This window comes from Canis lupus, chromosome 12, assembly GCF_048164855.1.
Source record: "Canis lupus baileyi chromosome 12, mCanLup2.hap1, whole genome shotgun sequence".
NCBI classification, from domain to species: domain Eukaryota; kingdom Metazoa; phylum Chordata; class Mammalia; order Carnivora; family Canidae; genus Canis; species Canis lupus.
The window spans coordinates 42,297,035-42,318,507 of record NC_132849.1 but is presented as its reverse complement, the minus strand read 5'-3'; the positions used below and the strand labels follow the sequence as shown (position 1 = coordinate 42,318,507).

The 21,473-nt window shown below is 38.0% G+C and overlaps 1 protein-coding gene across 4 annotated transcripts in view; it reads left to right on the top strand.

The window, feature by feature from the left end:
* Positions 1-407: 407 nt before the first annotated feature.
* PPP1CB (protein phosphatase 1 catalytic subunit beta) overlaps positions 408-21,473 on the top strand; it is a 39,852-nt gene continuing 18,786 nt past the window's right edge. Inside the window, exons 1-3 of one of the 4 annotated variants that reach the window (XM_072771348.1) lie at positions 408-474; positions 853-992; positions 19,222-19,353. In XM_072771348.1, coding sequence (XP_072627449.1) covers positions 941-992; positions 19,222-19,353 — 184 coding nt within the window. In that variant the 5' untranslated portion in view covers positions 408-474; positions 853-940. Of the gene's footprint in view, positions 475-519; positions 754-852; positions 993-19,221; positions 19,354-21,473 lie in introns of those variants that run through there. The other 3 variants (XM_072771346.1, XM_072771347.1, XM_072771345.1) reach the window with 3 other exon arrangements.

Genomic DNA, 21,473 nt, shown 5'->3' with positions numbered 1-21,473 from the left:
TTTAACACATATTTCATCCAGGGACACTTGGGCAACTAGCCTTGTGGAACGACAGGGTACGATAGCCCTTATTTGCAATGTCAAACTTTTCCAGCATAGTATAACCCCTTCTGGCTCCCCAAACGCGCAAACTTGGGATTCCACCACGGGTAGTGTGGTCCACGTTTTCCGGTGAACGGAAACGTGACTTGCTTGCAACACTAGGGAAGGAAGCCAAGAAGAGAAAAGCGAGGCGGGAAGGGCCCAACAACGCTGCGTGCGGGGCGCCCCGGCCCGAGCAGCCGGGAAGCGGGAAGGTCAGCGCTGCCCCCGCGCGCTGCGCGGAAAGGGAGCTTCCCGGGCCGCAGCGAACCCCGCCAGCCTCGGGGCGCCTGCGCAGTGGCCGCGGCGATTCGGCGCAGCGGCCGCGGCGAGGGAGCGCGACGCACCTGCGCGGCGGCGGCGGCGGCGGCGGCGGCGGGAGAACCGAGTCCAGTGCGATTGCGCGAAGGCCTGGGCTGGGGGGGGCGGGGGGGCGGCGGGGGGAGGCCGCGGAGGCGTGCGCCGTGCGCCTGCGCGGAGGGCTGCGTGGCGCGGTGGCGGGGAAGGGCGGTGCGCAGTGAGTGGCGCTGCGGGTGGGGCCGTCGGCGGCGCTGGTGAGCTTTGCGGAGTTGGGCGGTGCCGAGGAGGAGGAGGTGGCGGCTGGGTCTGACGCGGCCCGGTTCGTGGGGCCCCACTTGTTTATTTATTTATTTACCTTGTGTGCCTCCGAGGGTACGCGCGCTCCACTAGTTGGCGGGGAGGGGGTGGGGGGGAGGGCCCGGGGGAAAAGGGGGAGTTGGAGCCGGGGTCGAAACGCCGCGTGACTTGTAGGTGAGGGAGCGCCGAGCCGTCGCCGCAGCCTCCGCCGCCGTGAAGCCCTTGTTCCCGCGGCCGGGAAGGAGCGTCTGGTGCCGACAAGATGGCGGACGGGGAGCTGAACGTGGACAGTCTCATCACCCGACTGCTGGAGGGTGAGTGCGGGGCCCGGCCGGCCGCGGGGAGGGGGCGCCCCCTTCAGCGCTCGTGTCCCCTCCGCCGCCCAAGCCCGTAGGGGCCCCCGGTTCCCGCCCCGCGGCGGCCGCAGAGGGGGGCCGGGAGGCTGCTGGGCCGGGGGCTGAGGGGGGAGCGGCCTCCGGGAACACGGTCGGGGGGAGGCGGTGCGAGAGGGGCCGTCTCCGCGGGCGGTGCCCCCGCCGGCCCTCGGGCACCGTCACGGCCTCGCGCCGGCCGGGGGGGGGGGGGGCGAGCCAGGGGCGCCGGGTGACCCTTCCCTTCCCGAGGAGGGTGCGAGGGCGCGGGGATGCGGGCTTCTGTGCATTGTGTGCCCGTGGAACGTGTATTTCTTCTCTGTTCTCTTTGTGCATTGCCCTTGGCTGCCTCTGATTCTTGTTCCGGGGAGTGAATTTTATGAGAACCTTCTCGTTGAGACCATTGTTGGATCTCCTCGGCGCTTTTAACACGATGCTACCTACGGGACGAACTCTGATTAAAGAGAGGATAACATTAGCGGGAGTGGAGAACCTCTTATTTATTTTTATTTAAAAAAAATTTTTTTTTTTTTTGACTTAGTGAAATAGAAGTCTCTGATCGAGCTGAAGGTGCACCCAGGAAAGAAATAGGTAGACGCGTTTGCTGACGGGATTGGCTTTCGGGTCTGAGAATTCACGAACAGGTTTGAGCAGGATTTAAATTCTGCACAAACTTAGGAAAGGTCTGAGGTGACGCCTCTCCTGTGTTTAAAAGGTATTGGCAAGTCTTTGAAGTTTCCGGGTGCTTCTGTTTTTATTGAAGAGTTCTATGGATGGAGGATTGAGGGAAAGGGAAGAAAGAGATGGGAGAGGCCAGGATGATATTCAGAGTTAATCGCAAGTCTTCTGTTTGTGAATCCCTTTACCCCTAAAATTTACATCACCGCTAGTCGCTTTGTAAGTGTGTAGAAAACAAGCTACAGGCTTTTTAAAAAAATTTAGTCTTCTCTGTTGGAAACGTCGGAGTGCATACGGCACTGGCTGACTTCTTGCTTTCAGATCACCTGAAGGTAACTGTTTACTACGGTGAAGCGCAGTGCATACTTAGGTTTGGAAAACCATCAAAGAAGTTTGTATTTTGGGGGACGGTCGGGGAGGGGGCGGGCTAGTTCCCTTTCCCAGTCGGTATCTCATCCGTTGTGTGTGTGCCCGTTGTGTAACAAACTACGGTTTATTTGCTCCAGATGTGAAAGCTTTCCAGCAGTCTTTTAAGAGTAAAGTTTTACCAGGAACGCTTACTTACCTTTTCCTTTACTACCAAGTTATTCCTGGGAGGCCCCCTGGTGCCTGTAGTCAGCGTTCACTGCTTAAGACTTGGTGGACTTTTTAACAGATGTGAACTATCTTGCTGGGTATATGAGATACTTAACTTTGGAAAAAAAGAATTGTAGTTTGTAATTGTGCATTGTTGTAAGAGGGAACTTAGGACATTTTAATGTCTCATTAACTTTTTGGGGAAGCCCAGGCTCACTAGTTTTTTTTTTTTTATCCATTTTAGAGTTGGTTTGTAAATTTAACTGTTTTTAAAACCTGATGTTTGTATCTCAGCTTCTTCATTTCTACTTTTCATACACTTACGTATTTGTATACTTTATAGGCATAGAACAGTAGGTTTATGTGTTTTTAAGTGTTTAAGCTTGAACCTTTTAAGTCAGATGCACTTTTTTTTTTTAAAGATAATCAGTAGCTTCAATAGAAGCTTGTTCAAGTTTATTGGAAGAAAGATATGGAAGGAAAAAGGCTGAGTGATTCCATTAGTTTTGTGAATTCACATTAAATGTTCGGTTCTGGCTTTGGACCATCTTTCTTTCTCTCCCACCTTACCCTCCCCCCGCCCTTTTTTTTTTTTTTTTTTTTTTTGGAGAGAAATCTAGTCTAGACATTTTTCCTCTTTTAAGTTAACAAGAATTTATTGACTTGCTTTAGGTTAGTCACCAGGAATCCAAAGAGAAAATACAGGCTCTTTATCCAAAAGAGATCCCAGTCTAAAGTGATTTCTGGGCTTTTCCACCCTCCTCTCAGTTAATATATTCAACACCCTCCCATCAGTAGAGTTTCATTTTTTTTTTTTTAAGATTTTATTTATTTATTCATGAGAGACAGAGACACAGGCGGAGGGAGAAGCAGGCTCCATGCAGCGATTCGATCCCGTGTCCCCAGGATCACACCCTGGGCCTAAGGCAGGCGCTATACTGCTGAGCCACCCAGGGATCCCCTCATTACTTGCTTCTTAATCCCGGAAATATATTTAGTTTGACAGTACCTTCTTGGGATTCTTAGGTTCTGCAGCTTCCTTCTCTTTTCCCTTTCCAAAATCTAGACCTGTGCAGAGACATCCAGACAGACTTGGATTTTCTTTCTTTTTTTGTTTGTTTGTTTTGGATTTTCTAAAAAGTAATTATTTTTAGTATTTAAGCGAAAGAAAATGTTTTTGTCTGCCTTGGTTTTCAGTAATAATTACTTGCTCGTTAAATTTAACTCAGATTCAAATGATGGTACTTTGTAAAGCTGCCTAGCAGAATAACTATAGTTAGGTTTTTTTTAAGTATTAAATGAACATATAAGTTAAAATTTGGTCAGAATGTCCACATTAGGGGGAGAAATTAGGACTTCGTCCCATTTTAAAATGTTGATCATAATTCCAAAACATGTTCTCAATTTTTTCTTTATTATATCAAATTACCAATCAGCTTTTAGTAACTACATTTTATGAGTTATTTTGTGTTTTTTCTTTTTTGGAGTGGGCATATGACTGATAATATTTTCAAAGCGCTTTTAGAACATTTAAAAATTTATTTAATACAAAGCCATATACTGATTTTTTGTGTGAATAGTGCATATCCCTCCAGTATATTGGGTTAAGTTTTACTTAGAACTAAAAGCCAAAGACACCTACCATGCTGTCCCCTGTGGTGACCCTGTTACCACATTCTTGTAGTTTATAATAGTGCTCTTGACTGTTTAAATTAAATCTAGTTTCTGTGGATGTCCTGGAAAACCCAGCGAAGGCTTTTTACTTTGATCATTAGTTCCAAAAGGAGTTAGAATGGCAGTGGGAGTATAGCATAATCCCCTTGCAAACTTTATTCAAATTATAAATGTTGCTTTATTTTGGGAGGAGGTAAAGTGAAATGAGTAGATTGATGTGTTTGTGAAGAGGATAGGGTGAAAAATTGCTTCCCATTAGCTCTGTTCCCAACTAGACTTGATCCAGGTGTTTAAAAACTGGGTTGTACCTGTTGATAATGAATACATGCTTATTATATTATGTCATATTTTATTGTGTATATTATATGTGTATATATATGCCTGAAATTTGTGAACCTTCTGTGATCATTTCCTTTCTTGTGGATTATGTACTCTAAAGATTCAGTTAGGCTAAGACAGACTAAGCCTATAGGAAGTTTTCTTATATGTCCTTTTGAAGATTAAAAAAGAACGGATTTGGGATCCCTGGGTGGCGCAGCGGTTTGGTGCCTGCCTTTGGCCCGGGGCGGGATCCTGGAGACCCGGGATCGGATCCCACGTCGGGCTCCCGGTGCATGGAGCCTGCTTCTCCCTCTGCCTGTGTCTCTGCCTCTCTCTCTCTCTCTCTCTCTCTCTCTCTCTCTGTGACTATCATGAATAAATAAATAAAATCTTTAAAAAAAAAAAAATCAAAAAAAAAAACGGATTTGAGAAAATGAAGTAGATTAATAAAAACACATTAAAGCTCTCTTTTTAAATAAAAGCCTTATTGAGATATAATTCACATACTGTGTAATTTACCTATTTGAAGTGTATAATTCAATGGTTTTTAGTATATTCACAGTTGTACAGCCATCACCACAATCAATTTTCGGACATTCTTACCACCACCACCCACCCTCAAAACACAACCCTGTTCCCATTAGCCGTCACTCTTTTTCCTTTCATCCCTCTCCCAGCACTAGGTAACCACTATTCTTTCTGTCTCTATGGATTCTGCCTGTTACAGACATTTCATATAAATAAAAACATATAATATGTGGTCTTTGGTGATTGGCTTTTTTTGATGTTTCAAAAATTTATGCATATTGTGTCATGTCTCAGTATTTCATTCCTTTTGTGAATGAATAATATTCCATTGTATGAATATACCCCATTTTATTTATTCATCGCTTGAGAATATTAGGGTAGTTTCCCCTTTTGGATATTACGAATAATACCACTATAAACATTCATGTACAAGCTTTTGTGTGGGCACTTACTTCTCTTGGGTATACAGCTAGGAACTCAGTCGTGTCATATGGTGAGTCTATATGTTTAACCTTTTGAGAAACTGCCAGACTGTTTAAAGCCTCTCCCCCCCACCCCAATTTCAGTTGTTTAATTATGACCCAAAAGTCTAAAGGTTAAGCAGTTTGAAGGAAGTGCTTAGTAGTCTAGGTGCTCCTGGTGACCTCGGCTTCGACCTCAGCTTCCGCAGGGAAAGTGTGTATAGATTCAAAACCAGATTTGTTAGGAAAAAGCAGGTTGAGGAATAGGGATGATCATCTGAGGGATACTTTCCTAACTTCTTCCTGAATGAGAAGCTAGAGGATATATAAAGGTATGGTATATTTTTTTAACTGATTCAGAAATAAAGTTTGTTTTTCTCTTAATTCATTCCAGTAAGTGAGAGAAAAGTTTGAAGTAGTCCATAAGTGTTTTTGTTTTGTTATTTGAATGTGGAGCTAGAGATTTTCTGGTAAATATTTAAATCCAAGATTAGAATTCATTGGGATTTAGAAATCTGTTTCTATCTGAATCTAGAGACAGGATTATATTAAGACTTAGGTTTAATGGGGAAGATAGCAAATTGTATCTAGTAGGCTTTTTTTCTTTTATTTTCCATGCTTACTGTTTAACAGTATTCATTAGTGTGGCATGTGTTCTCAATTCTAACAGGTAAATAAGAATGTCAAGATCTCTAGAAACAATAACTAAAATCATTAAGTACTTCTGAAACAAAGCTTATTCTGGAAGACTTGGGATATAGGGATGCTAAGAGAAGAAATGGTTTGTAAATGCAGTGCTGCTGGTGGAGGATGGGAATTCCCAATTGAATCTTCTAGGATTTAATTTTGAGTGGATACAAATTTATACCCTTATGCAGCAATCCGTTCCCTTCTAGCAGCTCTAAGTAGCCATTTTAAGACTTACTTTTCCTGGAAAAATAGAGGATCAGTGAATATAGGAAGGAGAAAGTGATCAGGGTCACATCTCTTGTACAACTCTACTTTTCCCCAGGATTGAATTGGATTACCTTTGAAGTCTTGGTTATTAGTAGGTGGAATGCAATTTTTTTTACATCTCATTCTCTGAGATACACCATGCAACAGGGACTTTCCATCTGTTAATAAAATTGAAAATGCTTTAATGGAAATTAGTCTTTATTCTACAGCTAGAGGTGGAAGACTAAAAATGCAGAAACTCATTCTGAAGTTAAGCAAGTATAAATAACCAGTAGCCAGTCTTTTCCTAGTGATGGAGAATTCAGTCCCTGCACTAGGTGGGTATCTGTAATGCAGTAGAAAAAGTAATACAAGGACAGTGGCAGTTGGCCTTTATTCTGCCTCTATTCACATGTGTAGCAGAGTGATTTATGAGATCAGATAGACAGACAGATAAATATATCTCCTTTCCCAAAATCCCTGGCCTCAGGACTCTTTCTGCCTTCCCAGATTTACCTGTGTCTGTGCAAGGGCAAGAGGTCTTTAAGTAATAGTTGGAGCATTGCCTTTGGGTTCTGATATATGCCAACACTATGTAATTTGGAGGTTTTGACACGGTTGTTTCACTGTAAAGGAATTTTGTCCCCAGAATATTCATCAGAATATTACTAAATTCCCATCTAGTCATTACAGGTTGACCAAAGCATTTTCTTGCTCTGAGTATTTATCTAACACTACTTTGACTTTTCCCCTAATTTTACCTCCCATTTCAAGATGAGAGAAATCAAAAGTTAATTTTCATAATAAAAGAAGTTTAAGGGAAAAAAAAAAAAAAAGAAGTTTAAGGACATCTATTATATAGCTTTCTTTAATGTTATATTTTATGGCTATAATGACTTTTTATTTCAGTTAGTAAATTGAAAAGGAAACTTCATAGGTATTTGTAGGTTTCATCTATGTTATTTGAATATTTATCAGATATTTGAGCCAAAGTAATCAGAGAAAATACCCAGCCTTCTGAGTGAGAGACAGATCTAAATTACACAGTGACAGAAAGGAGGACTGTGTTTTATGAACATCAGGCCTAAACTCCAGTAGTTATGCGTTACATTAATCCTGAATGATAATCAGATGTTTACTCAGTTAATGTATTTACTTAAGATTCATCAGTATTGATACAGTGGGAGGTGATGTTTATACTGGTTTAAGGTACAGGTTCCGCATGTTTTTAATTTCAGCTCTGGCCCAATTTCTTCTGCATGTTGGGGGTGATACTAAGTATATATACTTCATAATGCATCTGTAAAGATTGAAGAGATAAAACACTTTGAACAATTCTTAATACATAATAAAAGCTCAGAAAATGTTAGCTGCTATTAATATTTAATATAAATCTGAACTGTAATAGAGGACTTTTTATGCTGCTGAGCTCTCACTCCCCATAGTAATTTTTGAGATGGCTATTCCTTGTGAAGATCTAACATATTGTGTCCTCCTCACATTGTATTAATCGCATACAACCACTCTTCTCTTTTCTTTTTCCCACTCTTCTCATATATGTGTATGTATGTGTAAAAGACTTCTTTCGTATTTCCATCATCCAGAGTTTGTAATCTGGTTTGACATGCTAGTGTTGGTGTTGAGAGGCAGATATTTCTAGGCAGAACAACATGGTGAAAGGTAATTTAAGGAGATTTGTTGTATGCCTTCTTTTGGCTAGGCACTGGAGCAGTGGGTTTCAAACTTTTTGAGTCTTGGGACCACTTTATATTCCTCAAAAGAATAGAGGATAAGAGCTTTTATTTATGTGTGTTACTGGTACTGTGTTAGAAATTAAACAATTAAAAAAATTTTAGTTCATTTAAAAATAATAATGACCCATTACATGTTAGCATAAATAATGCTTTCTAAAGCAACAAAAAATGTGATAAGTAAATCCCTGTAATGTCTGGTTTTATAGAAGTTAATCATACAGATAGGTATTTGGAAAATGAAGGAGTATAAACGTTAGTTGTAATATGGAATCTGAAATATCAGTTTTTTTGTTACTTTTCAAGAAAATGCATTGATCTTGCACTTTAAATGTATCTTACACATTCTTGGCAACATGCATTGGCCATTTGGAAAATATTGGTTAAACTGAGTTATGCGGATGTTCAAATGTTGAACACATCTTACATAATATTTAAAAAAATCATATTGGGCAGCCCGGGTGGCTCAGTGGTTTAGCACCACCTTCAGCCCAGGGCCTGATCCTGGAGACTGGGGATCGAGTCCCACATCAGGCTCCTTGCCTGGAGCCTGCTTCTCCCTCTGCCTGTGTCTCTGACTCTCCTTCTTTCCCTCCCTCTCTCTCTCTCTTTCTCTCTGTGTCTCTCATGAATAAATAAATAAAATCTTTTTTAAAAATTGTATTTTTTAATACTGTAAGATTTCAGAAAAATCATACTTGTTAGTACTACAAGATTTCAGAAGTTTTTTTAAGTATGGAGAAGCTGTCAAGTTCGTGTGCTGGATACAAGGTTTCCAAAATTTTAACTTTCACTTGAAAGCTTGGGTTTTATCATTAGCACAAATGCTGTCAGTTGTTTTCTATGAAATGACAGACTCACTTTGTTCATTTTCAACAGTATCTGTTAAATACCTAATTGTAAATAACTATAGTTTGTCAGTTGTGCTTTCCAGTAAAAAAGATGTTCTGTGAAAAATGTGCCTCGTTGAGCTTGTGGGTAAAACAGTCACACGAGTGCTGTTCTTGAAGACAACCATTGTGCTTTGGTATACAGAAATGGACACTTTCCACTTCACTACACAAAATATTAAAAAGGTATATACTCAACGATGGAAATCTAATAAAATTGATAATTTTTACTACTCGAGGGCATTCTTAAGTGACACTTAACTTTTTTGTGTTTCACTTTAAGTGCATGGCAGTGAATGCCATCAGTGACTACCAGTACAGCTTGGTGCCACTGATTTGGTTTGTGCTATGGTGATAGCAGTTTTGCCCACTATTGCTTTTGTACCATGCAGATGTCAACATAGTGGAGAAGGGGATCACACTTTGATAATCACAGAACTAGGGGACTTTTCTTCTGTTCCTGAAACATCTGGGTCTTACTTGTATCTGCTATTTTTCTTCCTTACTGTTTTCTCATTAATTGCTTACTAGTGTATCTGGAATCAGTTTTTGACTTATGGTTATTCACAGGGCCCATTGAGAATTCATGAAAGCCATAGGCCTTCTCAGAAAAATATGTATGTTCACATAAATACACACTATTATGGTTTGAGGTATTACACAGACCTCCTGAAGGCCACATTAATTATTCCTATTAGCAGATTTAAGATAAATGGAAAGTATGACAGCTCCCTAATTGTTTCACTTAAAACAAAAATTACACATTTTAGCCACTTGTAAGATTTTTATTTATTTATTACTTTATGTGGCTTAAAGGGAGACTTATGTGCTAAATATGGAAAAATTGCCATTTTATCCTACAGAAAAAAATTAGGAAATTTAGGAAGTCTGGATTTAAGTTAACTTTGCTATTGATTCATATATAACTTTGAGTGAGTTTGGGGGTGGGTAGGATAGAGTAGAGTAAGTGTGAATTAAAATATTAAAGGTTAATGAGGATTACTAAGATTTCACGGGGCAAACATGATAGTGGAGTTGCTTCTTTTTTCTTGGCATCTTTTGTTTTAGAGAAGGCAGTTACTAGTAAAAACTTGCTGGAGAAAACAGGTGGTTATTGAAACAAAATTAGTATGTACACCATATGCACAAAAATACCTGCATTTCACATGCTGTTTGTAATTTAAAAGACAAACCTGCATTTAAAATTTTTTTAAGTTAATATGAAATTTGAACTATAATGAGTGAATACAATTGTGTAATCATGAGAAGAGGGGATTTCTTTGGGGAGAAGATAACATATTGTTTAATTGAAGCTCAGTTGCAAGAGTTAACCTCTTAAAGCTGATCTATAATGAGGTCTTCTGTATTTCATCTTGGGAAGGTATCTTAACACAGATAGGTGCTGCCAAATACTGATATCAGTCCACAAGCATATGATTTTAGTTAATGATTTTAGGCATTTGGAAAGCGTTTATAGAATTCTATTACTCCTCTCTTGATATTTGCCTTTTAGTGTGTCATCACATTGCACACTAATCAATTCCGGTAGAGGGCTAGGTGGAAACTACTCAGCTTACACAGTTAAGTAGATTTTGATATATTTTGTACTAGCATTGAGATCTAAAGAATGTTGTTGGAATTGTGGCTTGATCTTTGAAAATATCTCCAGTGCAAATCTGTGAGGAAATGAAGATCTTGCTTTAACTTTTGGCAACACTGGGAGTATATAAAGCAGCTTTGACATTTGCTTGTGATTCAAGCAGCATTAGTTATCAAAATGACACCACAGTATACGTTTTGTGTTTAAGTATTTTTTTGCCTTAGAATTTTAGATTGGATCATTAAGAAACTCAGGTTTGCCCCAAAATCTAATTTATAAAACTCCCCATAATAGTGATAATGATTGCTGTCATTCATAAAAATTTCAGTATTGGCTCTGAGCTCAAAAAAACACAATAAAACTGTCACAACTGGGCCGTTAAACTGTGTGGTAGTGTAATTCGAGATATTTAGCTTTTATTTCTAATACTCATGGAATGGGCAGTGGTTAAGTTCATGAACACTAATGATGTTCACTATTGATACCAGGGGCTCAACAATATGTGATAGATTAATATATCTTTCTGTTGGGTCTCCTAGGTGGCTCAGTTGGTTAAGCATCTGACCCTTGATTTCACCTCAGGTTATGATCTCAGGATCATGAGATCCAAGCCCTGAGCCGGATGAGGAGCCTGCTTAAGATTCTTTTTCTCCCTGTGCCCCTCTCCCCTTAAATAAATAAAATTTAAAAATAAAATGCCTCTCTGCTGAGCAATTGCTCCATACAGTATAAACACGTTAAATTTTCACAAGCTTTGTATAATTGTCTAACTAGATTTTTTTGCACTCCATATGTATTTTTGCCACTATCATTTTTTGTTTTGTTTTTCTCAACTTCTGGAAAATATTTTTGTTTGTAGTTCCACATCGATGGTTCATAGAGATTAACTCTTCGGTCAATTAATTCATATTGGCTCCTCAAATAAGCCAACAGTTAAGTAAGTATCAGTGATATTTGTGAACTCACCAAGAGCCAAGGAAGACCACTCAAAATCATTTTGTCTTGTTTTTTGATTGATTATTGATGTTCCCATTGTCCTCAACACTTCAAGAACAGTTTTTACAGGAAGGTTAATAGTCTTAAACAAGTTTATTTTCTTGGAACATACTTCTTTGGCTTTTCTAATCAAACATGATTTCATTAACTCACCATTAGTGAATGGTGTTTCTTGCTAACACACAAGCCAGTTAGAAACTTAACTTTGGTTGCAGTCTCATTTTATCTTTGTGAAGAAATTCTTCTATGATGAAATTCCATTTAAAATTTTCAAATTTTTCTATTGATTCTGGTGAGATGGGAATGTTGTGATGAGTGCTTAGTCTGGTACTGTAAATATATATGCGCCCCTGTGTGTACACACATATATACATATTTTTTGAGCACAGCTGTAATGTTACAATGCCTAGCCATCTGATTCAGTAACAGAATAATAATCCACACTGCACTGTGCTTTAAAAATATAACATTTGCATTCTGTTTTTCTGCTTTGAAATGATGAGTATGCACTGTAATAAAAGTAGAATGAACTGTTGCAGTACAGCAACAAGCATGACACTCAAGATGCTGTTGAGTTATAAGGGTATCTCTGCAATTTGTAGTACCATGAGAAGCAGTGTGAAGTGATGGGAGTGCCCTGTGTCTCTCTGTTGCAACTAATGTACTCTGCTATTGTATGATGAAAGTACCCATAGATAATACATAATTTAATGGGGGTGAGAGGAAGAAAATAAATAACAAGAGTAGTTGTGTTCTGGTAGAAGAACACTATGTATGAAGAGTTATATAATTTTTATGTGTCTTTTTTTCCCCCTAATTTTTTAAAAAATAAAAATTCACAATAGCAGGAGTTGGGCCAGATTTGACCCTCAGAGCTCCATGTTTTCCGCCTTTCCTGATGTAGACATGTTTGTGCAGAAAGATTACCTATCAGGAGTAGGAGACTTTGGTGCTTTCACCAAAGTTATGTGACTGATACTGTCAGAATTGGTTAAATAGGGGGTTATGACCCATTAGTATCTAGGCATTTGCAAATTATTCCTCAAATTTCTTTATATGTAATTATCTGAATAATGTATGGCTAATTATAATCATATTTTGTGTCCTTTTCTATATTTACTTGAGCAACCAACACAAAATTTTTGAGGGTTTTGATCTCTGTAAAAAGGGAAGCACCAGTAAGCTCACCAATCACTGGCTTTTTTCCTGGAGGTACAGAGGAATAATAGATCCCAAACAAAAAGTGGCAGTCTTAACTGGACTAAAGGAAAGATGGAAGTCTGAGGCGATTAAAACAGTTGAAACTTGAATCCCAAAGAAGAGAGAACCACATAGACTCTAACCCCAGAATTAGGTCCCCCTAAAGTCATTGACTCACTTTTTTTTTTATAATACATTTATTTTTTATTGGTGTTCAATTTAGCAACATACAGAATAACACCCAGTGCTCATCCCGTCAAGTGCCCCCCTTAGTACCAACATACAGAATAACACCCAGTGCTCATCCTGTCAAGTGCCCCCCTTAGTGCCCGTCACCCATTCACCCCCACCCCCCGCCCTCCTCCCCTTCCACCACCCCTAGTTCGTTTCCCAGAGTTAGGAGTCTTTATGTTCTGTCTCCCTTTCTGTTATTTCCCACACATTTCTCATTGACTCACTTCTAAGGTACACATGTGCAAGACAAGATCCTAGGAAAACCCAGAAGAAAACGGTAAGCTGGAAAGCTAAAAATCCAAGCAGAGATTCCAGCATCACCTTAGTGCCAGAGAGGCAAACGTCGAAGCCTGCCAAGTGAGAGGGGCTGTATTACACTGTGAGTTTTCCACTGATATTCCATCATGGCCACTCCCTAAGATGGAGAGCAAAACTGAAGTAGACTGCAGTCCTCAAGAAGATGTAAGTCATTGTTATTCTCCCTGCTGCTAAAAGGAAACAACACTTTACAGAGGAAGATGTCATCTAGAACTTACACAATTTTCATCCATAATCAGATATTTCATTCAGTGAAATAATAACAGGCTTAATTGACCAAAAATCAAGAGGAAAAAAGGGAACAAATCCATAGACAATTCGGATATTAGAATGATCACAGAGACTTTAACGGATTAGATATATATGCTCAAGATAAATAAGTGATGGAAAAATTTATCAAAGACCTGGAAACTTTACAACTAAAAAAGAGAATTTGAGAGTTGGGCTTATTACTAGGACATTAGAAACAGAAGGAGTTGTAGTAAGCTACAAAAAATGTTGTAGAAATTATGCGGTGCTGAGGGGAAAAAATAGAGGGGGAAATAGAGAAAGCAGGAGACAGTGGAAAGGTTTAACATGCATAATGGGTGTCCCAGGTGGAGAGGAAATACAGGTAGAGGAAATACTGACCAAGAATACTGACCAGTTTTTCCAAAACTGAGAAAGATACCAAAATACAGATTAAATAAGCTCAGTGGACTCCAGGTAGGAAAATACAAATAAAACCATATTGAGACCCATCATAGAGTTAACCACTGAAAATAAAACGAAAATCTTAAAAGCTGCCAGAGAAGAACAGTGATGGTCGATACATACATCACCTAGAACTACAGACACCAGAAAAACAATAGAAAAGTCTCTTCACCTGCTGAAAGAAGAGAAAGAATGCTAACCTAGAATTCTAAATCCAGTAAACATGTCCTTCAAAAGTGAAGAAAAAATAAAGACACAAAAGCTGAGAAAATTTATTGGTATAGACTGGTACTAGAAGATATTAAAGTTCATGTTGAAAGAAAATGATCTCAGAACAGAACGGCAGAAATAAATGAACAATAAGGATAAATGTGTGTAAATATAAATTAATACTATTTAAAATAGTAATTATGGCTCATAGGGTTTAAAATGTGTGGAAGCGGTATATGACTATAGAACAAAAGGCCAGAAAGCGGTACCTAAGTCAAAAGTGCATTATCTCTTGAGTAACTGCCAAAAGAAAAAGAATATATAACTAAAAAGCCAATAGAGGAGAAAATGGAATAATATTATTTCAAAGAAATGTAAGAAAAGTAAAGGAATGAGAATGTGATAACAAAGCAAATGACAGGATGGAAGACCTTAACTTTGTCTATAATTATAGTAAATATCAAAGAAGTAAAAACTCAAGGCAAAGCTCCGAAGACCTAACTACTGTTTACAAGGGACATATTTTAATTTTAAGGGCACAGATGGGTAAGTACAAGAATGGGAAAAATACATCATGCACATATTAACCAAAAGAAACCTGGTTGGCTCTGTATGTCAGAAATAGTAGTTAAGGGGTGCCTGGGTGGCTCGATCAGTTAAGTGTCTGCCTTGGCTCAGGTGATAATCTCCAGATCTTGGGATCAAGCTCCGGGTTGGGCTCCCTGCTCAGTGGAGAACCTGCTTTTCCCTCTCCCTCTGCTGCTTCCCCTGTTTGTGCATACAGTCGCACATGCTCTCGCTCGCTCTCTCTCAAAATCTTTTAAAAAGTAAATAAACTTACTTAAAAAAATAAGGCAAGAAGTATTACTAGAGGTAAAGAAGAGTATTGCATAATGTTGAAAGATGAATTCAACAGGAAAATAGAACAATCTTAAAGTTTTTAGATATTTAATATAGGTCTAAAGCACAAAAAGGAAAAGTTGATAGAATCAAAGGTTAAAATAGGCAAAACCACAATCATATAGATTAATTAATGGACCTTTCTCAATAACTTATAGAACAAAGAAAAAAATCAGTAAGGGTCTAGAAAATTTAAACAACACAGTAAACTTGACCTAATTGACACACACAGAGCACTTCACCCAGCAACGATACTTTTCAAATAGTATGGAATGAACATTTACTAAAATAGGCCATATGATGTACCACAAAGCAAATCTCAGTAAATCTGAGACCTCAGATTCTCTGATTTCAGTAATGATAAACTAGAAACCAGTAGCATATAATTGGAAAATTCTCAAATATTTAGAAATAAGCAGTGTATTTTTACATATCTTACTGGTTAATGAGGAAATAGTGAAAATTATAAAAAATATGTTGACCTGAACAATAATGGAAAATACATGTCAAACTTGTGCAATTGTAGCAAAAGGCAATGCTTAGAGGGAGATGTAGAACTTTATATATTTTAGTGTAGGGGTCGGGAGCCTGAACATTAAACTTCTATTTCAGACAAGAGAAGAATAAGCAAATTATAACCCTCAAAAAAGTAGAAGGAAAGGAATGCCTGGGTAGCTCAGTGGTTGAGCCTCTGCCTTCGACTCAGGGTGTGATCCTGGTCCAGGGATCAAGTTGCACATTGAGCTCCCTGCGAGGAGCCTGCTTCTCCCTCTGCCTATGTCTCTGACTCTTCCTCTGCCTCTCATGAATAAATAAATAAAATCTTTTAAAAAAAGTAGAAGGAAAGATATAAGATATGATAAAAAGCAGAAATCCAATAAAAAGGAAATGTATGATTTTTTAAAATAAAGTTGTTGAAAAGATTAATGAAAACCCCCCTAGAAAGACTAATAATGTAGAAATAGGAAACAAATTCCCAATATCAAAAAGATACAGGAGACATAACTAGTAATGGAGAATAAAGTTATGGAACAAATAAAAGCAGTAATGTAATCCTGGCTTGAATTCTGTATGAGAGGGGAAGAAAATACTATAAAGGACATGATTAGGAGAATTACTAAAATTACAGTATATTCTTAACATTAAATATTTATATCAATGTTAAATTCCCTGAATCTTGGGGCACCTGGGTGGCTCAGTGGTTGAGCATCTGCCTTCAGCTCAGGGTGTGATCCTGTGGTCCCGGGATGGAGTCCCACATCGGGCTCCCTGCATGGAGCCTGCTTCTCCCTCTGCCTATGTCTCTGCCTCTCTCTGTGTGTCTCTCATGAATGAATAAATAAAATCTTTAAAAAATAAATTCCCTGAATCTTGTTATTTTATACTGTGCTATATATAAGAGAATAATTCTTATGAAATAATATCCTGGTAAAGGAGCATGATATATACAATGTATTCTCAAGTGATCCAGAGAAAATCACTTCAAAATATGTATTTTGAAGGACAACAAAATTTTATAAATAATGCTAATAAATTTTATAATTTAGATGAAAAATTGTTTTGGCAAAACTGACACAAGAAGTAGAAAATCTGAATAGTCTTATATGTGTTCAAGAAAATACATTTGTACTTGAAGTATTTCTCAAAAAGAAATTCCAAGACCATTTGGTTCCACTGGCAACCTAAATATTTAAAGAAGAAATTAGGCCAATTTTATACAGTCTCTCACAGAAAACAGAAAAAGAGAACACTTCCCAACTTGGTGGTGGTGGTGGTTTTTAAAGCCGAACCCTAAATACCCAAATCTGGCAGATACCAAGGAAAGGAAATTACTGGCCAATATCTTTCATAAATATAGCCACAGAAATTGTGAGCATATTATTAGCAAATTGAATCTTACAATAAGAAAGATAATGTCAAATTTGGTGGGGTTTATTCTAGGAATCCAAGGTAAGGTGAACACTCGATATAAATCATATTAACAGAATAAGGTGGGATTACATGATTATCTCAATAGATGAGATATAGTATTTGATAGATTTTAGTACCCTTCATAATAAAAATTCTTAGCAAACTAGGTGAGTATGTGTAAAACTATAGTTATCATAATGGTGAAATATTGAATGCTTTTTCCTCTAAGTTGAGAAACAAGACAAGATCATTAGCACATTTTTTTCAACATTGTTGTAGAGGTCTTAGCCAATTCATTGAAGAAGAAAAATAAAGAGATACAAAGATTGGAAGAGAAGTAAAACTGTCTTCAGAGATGATATGATTGTATACTTGGAAAGTCCAAAGGGATCTTCAGACTGTTAGAATAGGAAGCAAAGTCAGTATTCAAAAATCAGTTATATTTTTGTATGCTAATACTGAACAACTGGAAAATGAAAAAGAAAACACATTTACAAAGCAGTGCCCCCTCAACTCCATTTAATGAAAATGTGCAAGACTGCCACCTAGATGCTACAAAACATTGCTGAGAGAAACAAATGACAATCTAAATAAAAGGAGAAATATGATGTTTATGGATTGGAAGACTCAAAATATGATGTTTATTGATTAAGGTAATTCTTCCTGGACTATACTCATTCCCAATTAAAACTTCCATAGGTTGGGGTGTCAGAAAATAGAAAAGCCAATTTTAAAACATACTTGAAAATGTAAAAACCTAGATTAAGTACTGATGTAAAAACAAATTGTGTTAATTAATGGGACTATATAGAGTTTCCAGAAATAGGCCCATTCATGTATGGTCATCTGATTTTTCTACAACACTACCCCTACAATTCTATGGAGAAAAGGTGATCTTTACAATAAAAGATGCTGAATCAGTTGGATATTTGTGTGGGTAAAAATGAAACTTGACCTTTACCTCAAACCAGACACACAATTGAGATGGATTATCAAATATAAGGTAGGTGAACACAGTAAAAAATCTAGAAGGAAACACAATGAAATACCTTTAGAGGAGAAAAAATTTTTTGAACTAGATGTAAAACACACCAAAAAAGATTGATTAAAATTAATTAAGATGGATTTAAATGCATTAAAATAAAGAACTTCTTGGTTCCTGGGTGGCTCACTTGGTTGAATGTCCACTCTTTATTTCAGCTCAGGTCATGATCTCAGGGTCATGAGATAGAGCCTAGCAGTTGTTGGGCTCCTTGCTCAGTGGGGAGTCTGCTGAAGATTCTCCCTTTCCTTCTCCCTCAGCACCTCCCTCTCCCATGCGCATTCCTTCCTCCTTCAAATAAATAAGTCTTTAAGGAACTTCTGTTCATCAAAAAAAGCATTAGAGAAAAGGCAAGCCATAAACTGGGAAAAGATACTTAAAATACATGGATCCAACAAAAGATTCATCTGGTATATATAAAGAATTTCTACAAATCCGTTTTTTAAAAGACAGTTAACAAATGAACTTCCCAAAAAATGATATCCAAATAGCCCTTTAAGCACATGAAAAGGTAATCAACATTAATCATCAGGGAAAAGCAAATTGAAATATCATCAAATACCACCATACACCCAACAAAATGGCTAAAATTTAACACTAATAATACTCAGTGTTGGTAAAGAAGTAGAGCAACATTGTTGGTGGGTTATAAATTGATTATAACCACTTTGGGAAACTGGCTACTGCTCTACTATGAACATAATCACTAAAATTTAATAACTATCTGGCACCTTTTAAATTTTGTTTCGTTTTGATCAGAAAATGGAGAGGAAGGTTTTTAATTCATAGGACTGCTCATAATATTCTGAGGAAGTGTGTGAAACTAAATCACCTGCTGACAGCTACTTTTTGTTTAATTTCCTTTCTTCATAACCACTGGTTTTTAATTATGGTATTTTGGCCTTTTCCTAAACATAAGACTTGCTGAGAGGGTAGGCTGTCCTCAAAGGTGCTGTCTCTGCAACTGTTGGGTCTCTTGGGCTTCAAGGTTGGCCACTGGAGAGCAAAGAGGACTGCGTTTCTGTGGCAGTAGCCTTTAGGAGCATCATCAGGAACCAGCAACAATATAGATAGAACCCAGAGATCCCTGGAATAATCTTACTGTTAGTCATAGGACCCAACAGGGTATCTGGTAGTTTACTGACAGTGTGACTTTCCTGATCTCCAAAATATGGGTATGACTTTTTTTTTTAAGGATTATTATTTTATAGATAAATTTTTAAAAACTGACCATTTTATTTATTGTTTAACAGTACGAGGATGTCGTCCAGGAAAGATTGTGCAGATGACTGAAGCAGAAGTTCGGGGCTTATGTATCAAGTCTCGGGAGATCTTTCTCAGCCAGCCTATTCTTTTGGAGTTGGAAGCACCCCTGAAAATTTGTGGTATGTAAATGAGTAAAGTTGGAAGCTCTATTTTAAATATCAGTTTTTCTCCCCTATTTACATTGAAGGTAGATCTAGAGAAAACATTTTAATATTAATATTTATGTATAAGAGGGATTGGTAGGTTGATTTACATAAAATATGGAAATTGCAACTTTCATAAAATGGTAAGTTACAAGAAGAAAATGATTGTTACATATACATCAGATAAAAAGGTCACTGTTCATATTTTTTAGTTCTTAGAAACAAATAAGAAAGACTAAGAGAAAGTTTTTTTTTTTTTTGAAGCCAGATTTTAGAAGAAATTCAAATGGCCAGTAAACGTAAGATCCTTAGCTTCACTAGTAAATCAATGAAATGCAATTTAAAAACAAATCCCAAATGTAGTGAGATTGGGAGGGGAAAAAATGTCAGAAACTGATAATCCAGTATTGTCAAGGTTGTGGAGAAATAGGCATTCTGATACACCAGTAACAAAAAACAAGAATCGAGTTTTAGGGGTCAGTTTGGCACTATCCATGGTGTTCTACCTTTGTTGTGAGTTTATTTTGAAGATTATATTACATTACAGTTTATATTCTTTTAAAAGTCTTATAGTGGCTTTTGGCCCAAAACAAAAACTTACAACTTTAGGTTGAGTGAATCACGTCATAGCCACAAAAATTGTACAGAAAGGGGCACCTGGGTGGCTCAGTGGTTGAGCATCTGCCTTTGGCTCAACTCATGATCTCAGGGTCCTGGATCGAGTCCTGCATCAGGCTTCCTGCAGGGAAGCCTGCTTCTCCTTCTGCCTCTCTCTTTCTCTTGTGTATAAAGAAAATATTTTTAAAAATCGTACAGAAAGCATTTTTTCATAGTTTACGTAACAGTGGGAAATAGTGTAAGTAATATCCAAAAGTAATGCTTTTGGTTTGATAACTTGTAGTGGCTGTTATTATGACAGCTTTTATGGACTTAATTGTCATCTTTTGCTCAATCAAGGATTATTTCTGTATGTAAAATTTTCATTGTCCTGTGTGCATGTTTCTTAGTGATTCACATTCATACCTGTAAACTCTAGGTGTTTAGGGTGCTCTTTTTTTTTTTTTTTTTTTTTTTAAGATTTTATTTATTCATGAGAGACACAGGGAGAGAGAGAGGCAGAGACACAGGCAGAGGGAGAAGCAGGCTCCACGCAGGGAGCCGGATATGGGTCCCGGGACTCCAGGATCATGCCCTGGGCTGAAGGCAGGCGCCAAACTAGCCACCCAGGTTGCCCTTAGGGTGCTCTTTAAACAATTTTTTCTCTTTCTTGTGTTTATTAAGTCATGTGCTTGGTGCTCCTTGGTACAGTACCTAGCTAATAAAAGGTATTAGCTAAGAAAATGTTTGTTGAATTCATTAGTTAATTAGCTTAGTGTAACAAGAGGTAGCATGAAATTTTGTGGAGCCTGGCTGGCTCAGTTGGTAGAACATGCAACTCTTGATGTCAGAGTTGTGAGTTTGAGTCCCATGTTGGGTGTAGAGATTACTTGAAAATAAATTTTTTTAAAAACATTTTTTTGGAAATGATCAATCTCTTCTGTGACTCTAAATCAAATGTAGTTATTTATAACATCTTAAGATGATTCAAATTCTCTCTAAGGTACTCTTTAAAATGCTTTGATATAGAAATAATTTGAGGGTAGTATAAGTTAGTTGTACTAAATATTTCTAAATTCTGGCTATTTGTCTTACTGTTTGGTATAACAAGTTACCTAATGTTAAGTTACCGGCTTATAGTTATCATGTTCGGTATCTATTGTATAACATATTACTCCAAAACTGTATGGCTTAAAATAGCATGAATTTATCACCTCACAGTTTCTGTGCATCAGGGATTCAAGCACAGCTTAGCTGGGTCCTCTGGTTCTGGGTCTCACAAGGTTGTGACCTAGGTACTGCATTCATCTCAAGGTTCAGCATGAAAGGATTCCATTCCTTATGAGCTGATGGACTGAGGGCTTGGTTCCTAATGAGATGTTGGCCAGAGGCCTCTTTCAGTTACTTGCCATGTGTGCTTCTCCATAAGGCAGCTGGCTTCAGCATCAAGAATGGGAAAAGGCAAGAGAATACGAGCAGAATGGAAGTCATGATCTTTT